Here is a 10,244-nt window from a genome sequence, read left to right as displayed (position 1 = left end):
ACAAAAACTAATAATGCATTTAAGTCAATATCTTGACTAATCTTTGACATATCCAAGACTGATTTACAAAAAAAAAAATCCCCCAGCCACCCAACATTTGTTTTATGGAAAATAACTCATTTTATGTGTTTTCTTAAATAACAACAGTGACATCAAGTAATCAAACTGGCATTTAAATGGTTAAAAAAAGCAAGGAAAAAATATATAAATCCGTTTAGTTTTTATATCAGTTTTTGGAAGAGGACATTTTTGTCCCCAGTGACTCAAAAGGGTAGTCAATTAAACTGACATCTGAGGGTTAAGAGTTTTACATTGAGGTATCTCTTATCATTTTCATATCTTGCATCTGTTTGTAGTCTTACAAAATGCACATTAGTCTATGTTAAGGTACCGGATAGCTTATGATTTGCACTTTTTGGGGGGCACATTTTCTGTATTTCACTGTATCTGTATAAGGAATTTATTTGTTCTGCTAAAATGCTACATTTCTTTGCTGGGGACCAATCTTATAGTCCCCAAACTTAGCTAATCTGATCTCATTGTTTATCTTGTTGTATTACTTAATTTGATACACACATTCAGTTAATATTAAAAACATTACTAATGTTAGATTTAAATATTTGGACCAGTTTTTGCACATATATCACCTAAAAATGCTTTATATACATCACAAATTGCTGTCATTTACCATAAGTTAAAGTCAAGGAGTAAGATGAAATCTATAGAAATGATAATGCCACATATGGCGGAAATAAACTGTGACTGACCTCAGACAAGCTGATGACGCCTCCGTCTGGCAGACATTTGGTGTGAGTGCTGCTGAAAAACAGCATTTTGTCCTCAGTCACCTGCCTGATCTTCTTCCAAAATGATCCCATGTGCTGTCTCTCTTCATCTGTCTTGTTGCAACAAATTTTTGTTCAGCTTCTCCCCAATTTTCAGGCAATATCTCTGTCAGTAACAGTGCAGCACCATCACCAGCTTACTCTGTGCCAGACCTGCAAATAGGATGTAACCCTGTTTGATAACAGTGCAGTCACATGTCGGGTGGCTCTGATGCCACTTACACTTGTTAGGCTGTATGGCTGAACTCATTTACCTTTGGCAGCATATGGCTTGAAACACATCAGCCCAGAGAAAGTGCCCTACTTTCAGCATTTGGCATCTTTATTGAATAATGGATCAAACCAGTAAGGAAAAAGTAGTGCACTACACAGAGTTTTGGCAGAGGAAAACAACAATAGTGTTTTACTTGTGAGATCTTCTCACCTTAATCAACAGTTTAATCCATCGAAATATTATGAGCATAAATTCATAAAAAAACTTCCTGACATGTTGCTTTAACTTCACCTAAGTGATGACAGACTAGTTTCCTGTTCACACTTGCTTTATAGTTATAGGCAGGTGTGGCATTAAATGAAATGCAGGTCTACCACCTTAGACAGACCAGATTCTAATCCCCAAATTGGTCTAAACCATATAAACCTGTTGTATTATTTTACTACAGTCTTCTTCCGCTGTTTGACATCATGTAATTATCTTTTACATCTTGGTTTCAGACATTACGTACACTATTTTAAGAGCTATTTGTTCCATGACACCCAAACACTTTGTACACATCACTGACATTCAATGACCTGCAGTAAATAAAGCACATCTGCTTTGTGTGAGACACCTATTGGGGTAAATAGACTACTGGGAAGAATGACACAAACTGAAAAGGCAGCTTATTTTGACAAGCCCAGCCCAAAGTAAACATGCACTGGTTTTTATAGAATAATGGTTTGGCCTTTGTTAGGAGGGTAGCCACCTTTGTATGCTGTACAATGTCAGAGGTGAATGCTATTTTAAACCATTTCTTTTTTCCATTGAAAAGGTTAAATGTCATAACGTTGTAGTAGTTCATGCAAAATGCCTCCATTCAACATTTACGACAGTGGTGATGACATTGATGACATATTCTGTGTGCTCAGTATAAAGCTAACATGCAAATCTAAGTTTGTCTGTGTGTATTTTCAAACACTGCTGAAGAGGAATAGCATGACGGCACTCACTTTCTCACGCATCGTGGATGCATTTCCATACCACTAATAGTGCAGCTAATTATATGATGCGCTACAGAAAAGCTCCACCATTGATCGCCTGCACTTAACTACAAATCTGGATACAATTAGATTAATTGTCCCTAATTTATGGACATTGATTGACATCACATTGAAAACATATTCATGGATGTGTTATTAATTGTTTTAGTATTTTAAGAAAAGGAAGACAGCAGATACTTAAAGGAAAGACAGTTTCAACCCCCGGAGAAGACAGGGGAGAAGGTCACCTAAGGAGAAAGACAGGGAGGTTGGATGAGGCGGAGTCGTGATTACAGACTGATGTCTTCAGTAATTACAGTAAACCAGCTAAGGATTACAGACTGTGTGTCTCTAAGGGGTGAAGTCTGCCAAAGCTAAAATAACATGCAGCTGACTTGTTACTGAGACAAGTTGCTAAGAATACTGCTGGACATTTGATCTAAATACCAAATTTTCATAACACCCATTCTTAATATCGAACTAATAATTTCCTCCAGTTTTTGTGACTTAAGTAACTCAACACACCCTTTCTTAGACACATAATAAACACCTCACCTGTTCTTTGTGTTAGTTTTGCGACTTGAGGACTGCCTGAGGCTGCGCTCACATTTATTTTGATAGTCACATCCTCAGTTTACGAGCACCTGGCTATAGTAATCCACCAAAGTAACACCCAGCTGTGGTATTTGCAGGAAAAATAGACAGTATGAATTTCAGTTTTACTTAAATATATCTCATCCCGTTTAAATTTGACATTGTTCTTTTGTTCTGTACGTCTCCAGATCATGGATGGATAACAAAACAGGCTTACAGAGCACAGGCCCCGGAGCCAAAAGTGTCTCCCCTAGGCATCCCCTGCAAAATGTCACTCAAATGAACATGTACCAACCAGGAAGGAACTCAAAAAGACAATAAGGAGATGCAAAGTAACAACAAAGAAGTATAAAATAACTACAAAAAGGAGCAAAATAATCACAGACACAAAATGACTACAAAGAAACACAGAACGACCAAAAAAGAGAGACAAAATGACTACAAAAAGGGGCAAAACAGCCAAAAAGAGATGCAAAATGACTACAAAGAGTCATAAAACAACCAAGAAAAATATAAAAGTACCTAATAAAGCACTAAATGGTCCCAAAGAGACACAAAATGATTACAAAAAGGGGCAAAACAACCAAAAAGAGACACAAAAAACCCCACAAATGACCCCGAAGAGACATAAAATAATTATAAAAAGAGGACAAACAACAACAGAGTCACAAAATAACTATGAAAAGGAACAAAACAGCCAAAAAGAGATGCACAAAGAGTCACATAACAACCAAGAAAGACATAAAATTACCTAGTAAAACACTAAATGACCCTAAAGAGACACAAAATAATTACAAAAGGGGACACAAAATGTCTACAAAAAGACACAAAACGATCAAAAAAGACACCAAATAAGCTCAGACACAAAATAATTATAAAAAAGGAGCAAAACAACCAAAACGAGGCACAAAATTACCTAAAGAACACTGAATGACCCCAAAGAGACGTAAAATAATAACAAAAAGAGGAAAAACAACGAAAAAGAGTCACAAAATAACTACAACAAAAATGGAAACAAGATCACCATAAAGTCTGTGTGTGTGTGTGTGTGTGTGTGTGTGTGTGTGTGTGTGTGTGTGTTTGTGTGTGGCCTTATACATATCTGTGTACAGGGGCCTATTGTCTCATAATCTGCTCATACTCCAGATAGTACTGCAAGAGACCCACAACACTACGTTGCCTGACAATATATATGTATTCCCTTTGACAGGAAGCCGTCAGGGCCCCTGCCTTGGTTAGCTGTGGTGAGAAATCTGCAGAGGCAGGCCTTGATCTGGTATTCTCTGTATTCTCTGTACCGTGTGAACTTGCCTCAGGTTTATTGGTATCTTAAACTGGTTTCTGTTGCAAATACAAAGTCCCAGTTCATGAGCCAAGACCTTACTTTCTTAACAGCTTTTACTGTAAGACTATCCAGTTACTGGCACTTCATGCCGACACTTCATTTCAGTCTGCATAAACTTTTTTATTGGACTGTGGGACATTTTTCAGTCGTACATTCATAGCTGTGCAGATTTTTGTATTCCTCTTGTGACTTTGTTGTTATGAGGAAAACTATAATGTGAGGGCATTTTATGCATAAAGACTGAAGTGTGGCTGATCACCATGTTTGGACACTCAAAGGTGGAAGTGGTGCAGTGCAGGATTAGTGGAGTGAGGTGGGGATGAATGGTGAATTAACTGGTACTAAGTCCAGGCCTGCCGCTAACTGGCACACCTCCATCAGAGACACGAACAAAACAAGCGGGTATGATGCAATAGCCGCACCCATGGGATATGATGGTTCGTGTGGCTTCCATCCTCAGTTAGTAATAAGTTAAAAAGTTATTATAAAACGTGTATGTATCTGAAGGAGGCAGAGTGGCCTGAAGTTTCACTGCAAAACCTCCCTCTGAACCAATCAGTAAACTGTGTCATTTTGTTGTTGCTGTCCCATCAGTATCAATGTGTTTTGAATGAATCCTGCAGACCTACTTCCCTGAAAGGGACATTAAAGATACTTTACATGTATGTAAAAGTAATACTACTATGATTTATAAACGTTTGCAAATGTATATAAGTTGTCCCCATAGTGTAAGGGTTAAAGGATAAGTTCACACGTCTGTATTTAAAGAAATATCAGGTGCCCACATGAATATTGGAGCAGGTTTTTCATGCTGTGATCATTCCTTTGTTCATACTGGCCATTAAGAGATACCTTTGTATAATGAGATTTCAGTGTTAGTGATGGAGGACAAAATCCACAGTCCTGTTTCTGTGCAAAAATGTATTCAGAAGTGTATCTACAGCCAGTATGAGGCTACAGCAGCCCAAGTTACTTAAGTGGAAATCTTTTCTTAAAGATTTTCTTTTTAGTACAGGATTCGCTAAATTTGTTTCTCAGTTCAGCTGCAGTGGATAGTGAAGGACAGTGTCAAGAAGAGGAGATATTGCATTTAAAACGCAATGACTTTGGAAAGTATCCACTTGACTTAACTCACTGGTGAAGCCTAATATTCATTTCAGGTAAACTTCTGTATACATTTTTGCACACTACAACTGTGGACTTTGTTCCCACCTTAACTTACACTGAAAACTCATTAGGAGTCGATTTTTTAATTGCTGATACGAACAAAAATATTAGGTATCAGACAGTGCAATGCTTTAAAGACCTTTTTCAGATAATTTTAACCAATTTAACCAGATTTTTGGACAAATTATCTTTTTCTTTCTCATGCATTGCAGGTAAGTTGTATATACGTATATAGTCCAATGCAGAGGAAGGTTTTATATAGGAGTATGGTTATTAGTAAATGAGTTAGTAACCTAGATTTTGCTAGGAAGTAAGTTCAAGTTTAAAGTAAAGGGACAGTATGAGGTTCAGTGGAAGGTTTAAAGAGTTACAGCCTCAGAAATGTGCACTTTCACACAGCAGAGCTTGACTCATTTTGACAAAAATAAATTAAAAGACATATAAATGAAATTAGATCAAATATTTGTGGCAATTAAGACCTCACAGATTCAAATTTAAGACCATTTAATGACTTTAAGGGGCTGATATTTATTCAGTTGAATTTAAGACACTTGAAAAAACAAATAAAAAAGAGCTCCTGACTATTGTTTTCAGAGAAGGTGAAGAAATGAACTGCAATGTCCACGGTTCAAATCCATCTGGTGACCTGTGTTGCATCTCCGCTTGCCTGCAAATGCTTAAAATGTCAAAATAATTAAAACGTAATAAAAAAATAAAATAAAATAAAAGTAAGTAAATAAATAAATGAATAAATAAATGCACATTGCATAGTAGGGTGGCAGGCTGGCACAATATCAAATTTCATATCACTATTATCATAGCTAAAAGAGTTCATGTTAACGATGCTATGGCGCTCTTTAGAAAATGTAAAAAAAAAAGCTATCAGCCAACTTCATCTTTAACTTGTTTATTGTGCATTTTGACTATTTTTGGCAAATGAATTACACTCAAAATCTGAATGTCTGGAGGCGGAGAGAGTCTGTAACATTAACTAACATAAGTGTACAAAAGGAGCAAAAACACTTGATGAATAAAACAACCACATAGTACTGGGAGAGGGAGACAAAGTGAGAAAAGTAAGAAATGGAAAAGATTTAAGAGGCGTTGGATCATTGACACAATATTATCATATGTGTGTTGTTAACGTGATATAGATATTTCAGTTTTGAATATCATAGTTATTAGTAGTACCAGTGTATTGCAACACCATTGTTTCATGATGATAAATATATAGATGTCATAGAAATAAGAAAATGAGGAGAAAAATCTGATACACATCTTTTTATTGTACACACAGTCCAAAATGTACTTAAAATATCTGTGAAAAATGTTACCAGCAGCTTAATAAACATATTCTACATTTAACAGCCTCCTTACTTGTAATTTCCCCAATACAAATCTTAAAAGTGACGTGGTTAAACAATAATCAAAGTGTCATATGGAGGTTACAATCAACATTAATAACGGCCAGGTGAAACAAAGAAAAATGCTTCCAAATCTCTACTAATGATTCTCTCAGTAGGAATGAACAGGAGATGCACGCACAGGCAAGCATATAAAATACTATTTAAACCATTACAGCAGCATATAAACAGAACACATGCAGACACAACATGAGGTAAAACAAAGATATGAAGCTACTTTTTAAGGCATTAGAGTGAGAACATGCACACAAATCAAGCTCAAGGACACATTAAACCACATCAGAAATATGGTGGTTACAGTAGAAAAGTTTATAGGGAGAGGATTAATCTCTGAGGATACACAGTGCTACTGTACGTATATTTGATTGTCTTGAGTAACAGGTATGCACAGCTAATACAGTGTAAAAATATAGGCTCAGTTTAAATGGCCCGTCAGTGTCACGTTCAAAGGTAAAAAACAAAACATCACTTTTAATACACAAAGAAACACTGCTACCAACACTGACAGATGTAACTTATCGTGTGCAAGCAAACACAAGATGGGAACAATATGAAAAAAAGAGTCTTATAAAGTTATTTTTTGGTTTAAAAGTAGTTTGAATTTTGCGAGTATGACCTCTGAACATAACGCATGCCACAGTAGTATATAGTAAATATAGTCAATGCACACAACAAAGAGCCTTTCTTAGATTCACGTTGAAGTACAACGTATTGAAACTTGTATTTCTAAGTGTAACTGTAATTCTTCTCTTTAAAATAACAGAGAAACAGACACTGAGGATCTCAAGACAGATAAAACATGGCAGCAGTGAAGCAATCATAATCACAGCTGAAGGCTCAAAAAAAATGCAATCTAATTATCCTGACAACCTGTCTCTGTTGGACTGCTGTGCTAAAAATAAAACCGAAGAACTGCAAGGCAAGTTTGTAGTGCATGGCAACGCACGAGCCAGTCCTTGATGCCCTGAGTACCTCTCTCTGATACAAGTGTCTGCACTGGAGGAAGGGTCCTTTTTTTTAAAAAAAAAAAAAAAAAAAAAAAATTCATCTTCCTCTAGCAGTTGGTGGTCTGTAGGTGGCTCTCGTTGAGGATGGAGGTGATGTTGGTGTCATAGAAACCGTCCTCATCCTCAGAGCTTAAAGTGGAGGAGCCCAGAGCTGAACGATGTGAGTGCTGTGACTTCCGCCTGGCATAAAACAAACAGATACTCAGTTCTTCTGCTTTCAGTGAACACAGACACGTGTCCAGCTACTTACTACAGAGTGCCACCTAGTGTAATGAGGATGCATGGTACTGAAATGGTTACTTCAAAGAGGTCATCTTTCACTGCATGTGGGACAGTAATTCAACATTATTTCATGGGACAATAACTTAAGTCTTACTTTAGTTCAGTCTCCAGGGCTGTGACTTTGGCCCGCAGTGCTTCTTGGAGCTCCTGCTGCTCCTCCAGGTCCCTGAGAACCTTCCGGCGGACTCCCTCCAAGCGCTCCACCTCCCCCTCGCTCTCGTCCACCTGCCGCTTCAAGGCCTTCACGCGCAGAGACAGCTGGGGACGTAGAGGGAGAGGCAAGGGGGTTAGAGGGGAACAGAGGAGGTCATAGGTGAAGACGTGAACCACGAGGGAGGGTGGGGAGGGTGTCAGGGGTGTGTGGGGTTTGTAGGGGAGCTACGGCTACATAAAAAAAGGCTGAGGTAGCAGAAAGATGACAGAGGAAGGGAAGTCAGGGAGTGTCCTGGTGACCGAGTGAGGTTGGGTGTGGGTTGGGAGGAATACGGATGAGATTAGTATTTTATCAAAGAAGCAATAAAGCACTGTTTGAACTGTGTTAATCATTAAACAGCAGGCGTAGGTCAAACAGCATCTATCAGTAATGCTTACATAATGAAAACCAGGAAATTAGTGCAAACAAACAGTCAGAAAAATTGTTCCTGGACTAGAAGTAAATAGTTCACATCCTATCAAAGCAAAAGTTGTTTTAACATGTCGGTTCTTGTGCAGATTAAACAAACAAAACATGACAAGTTAATTGGTGAGCGTTAGAGGTGCTGGTAGGCAGAGCTGGGCTAGCTGTTTCCCCATTTCCTGCCTTTAGCTAAGTTAATCTATTTACCTTCTGGCTCAAGCTTCATATTTACCGTACAAACGTATGATAAATATCATGGGTGGGAATCATCAGAGGCCCCACAATACAATATTATCACAATTCTTAAAAAGGCATACTATGTAGGTTTTTCCTACAGAGACAATATATAGACTCACACAAAAGTAATCCCTCTCAATCATCACTTCTGACACACTGACAATGTGTGATGGTGTCTGTTTCCGCACAGAACCTGCCCTCTGCCTGTATTTTCTTATTTTTTTCTCCTTATTTTGGTTTGTTCATGTTGTTTCTGGGTGTCAGCTTTTGGTAGTGGTGTGCAGCCCCCAGCCAATAGGAGCGCACAGTCAGGACTCTTATAAAAATGCAGCAACAAGGTTACAAGGTTTTGTGTCTCTGTTTGATCGAGGGCAAGGTTGAACAGAGAAGCCCAGCAGACAGGATGCAGCACGCACTTCAGCCGAATTCAAACAAAATCCGACAATGCAACACTCTCTTGTAGGGTTGTGCGAAGTTTTGGGTGTATTTATTTGTGCTTTAGACTGTACCTGCTATGAAACAATCAAAAAATAATGTTTTATTTCCCTAATTCACGGTTTTGTTCTCATTATCACCACTTCCTCTCTTCATGCACTCTTTAGCTCACTTGTCCACCTCTGCTCCCTCAGTCTCGTTGGGGCCAAGATTGAATGTTGTGTTGACAGTAAGCAACAAATCCCGCATAGTCTGTCTTTAAGTCACAATATTTTGCAATATTCTGAGTATCTTGATAACATATATTAAGAAATATTGCAAATTCTGACCTTTTTTCAACTGTAAATTATGTCCCTAAGATCTCACTTCAGTCATTTTTATGGCAGCAAAATGTATCTAACTGACTGAAAAAGCAATTGATTGTATTTTTCTAGTGGGTAACCAAAAGTTTAATATGCATTTTTAATAGAAATAATTTACATAGTAAAAAAATGCATAGTTGGCACCTGTGTATCGATGCAATTTTGCCACACAAAATATCATCATACTATGCTGTATTGATTTTTCCCCCTAGACTTGATAAATATGTACCTGGAGCCGACAGCTGGTTAGCTTAGCTCAGCACAAAAAAATGGACACAGGGGGAAACAGCCAGCCTGGCTCTCTCCAAAGGAAACAAAATCTGCCTACCAGCACCTCTAAAGCTCTATAATTAACACATTATATCTTGTTTGTCTGGACCATACAAATATTAGATAATGTGTTAGACGGTTAGCTTGGGAGTTGCAGGTTGGTGGATTTTGTTACCTTTGGAAGCTGAGCTAAGCTAACTGGCTACTGGTGGTATCTTCAAAAAAAAAAAAAAAAAAATCAGGCTACATCTCAGGAAGCCTAGCACTTAGCCTACAGTCTGTCTCTCAGCACTTGTACTTAGTGTACTAACACTAAACATGCCTTTAGTTATTTGTTTTAAAGTGTGTGAGCTTTAGAGGTGCTGGAAGGCGGATTTTGGACAGAGCCAGGCTAGCTGTTTACCCATTTCCCGTCTAAAGC

The 10,244-nt window shown here is 37.9% G+C and overlaps 1 protein-coding gene across 6 annotated transcripts in view; it reads right to left on the bottom strand.

Annotated features, from left to right (window-relative positions):
• Positions 1 to 6,081: 6,081 nt before the first annotated feature.
• The window catches only part of cgnb (cingulin b), a 36,242-nt gene continuing 32,079 nt past the window's right edge, over positions 6,082 to 10,244 (bottom strand). For all 6 annotated transcript variants that reach the window (XM_049601500.1, XM_049601499.1, XM_049601502.1 and 3 more), the window contains 2 exons: positions 7,998 to 8,161; positions 6,082 to 7,801 (listed from right to left, as the gene is read on the bottom strand). In XM_049601500.1, the coding sequence (XP_049457457.1) occupies positions 7,669 to 7,801; positions 7,998 to 8,161 (297 nt within the window). In that variant the 3' untranslated portion in view covers positions 6,082 to 7,668. The remainder of the gene's footprint in view (positions 7,802 to 7,997; positions 8,162 to 10,244) is intronic.

This window comes from Epinephelus fuscoguttatus, linkage group LG17 (assembly GCF_011397635.1).
Source record: "Epinephelus fuscoguttatus linkage group LG17, E.fuscoguttatus.final_Chr_v1".
NCBI classification, from domain to species: domain Eukaryota; kingdom Metazoa; phylum Chordata; class Actinopteri; order Perciformes; family Serranidae; genus Epinephelus; species Epinephelus fuscoguttatus.
The sequence above is the reverse complement of the archived record's forward strand: the minus strand, read 5'-3'. Positions and strand labels throughout refer to the sequence as shown.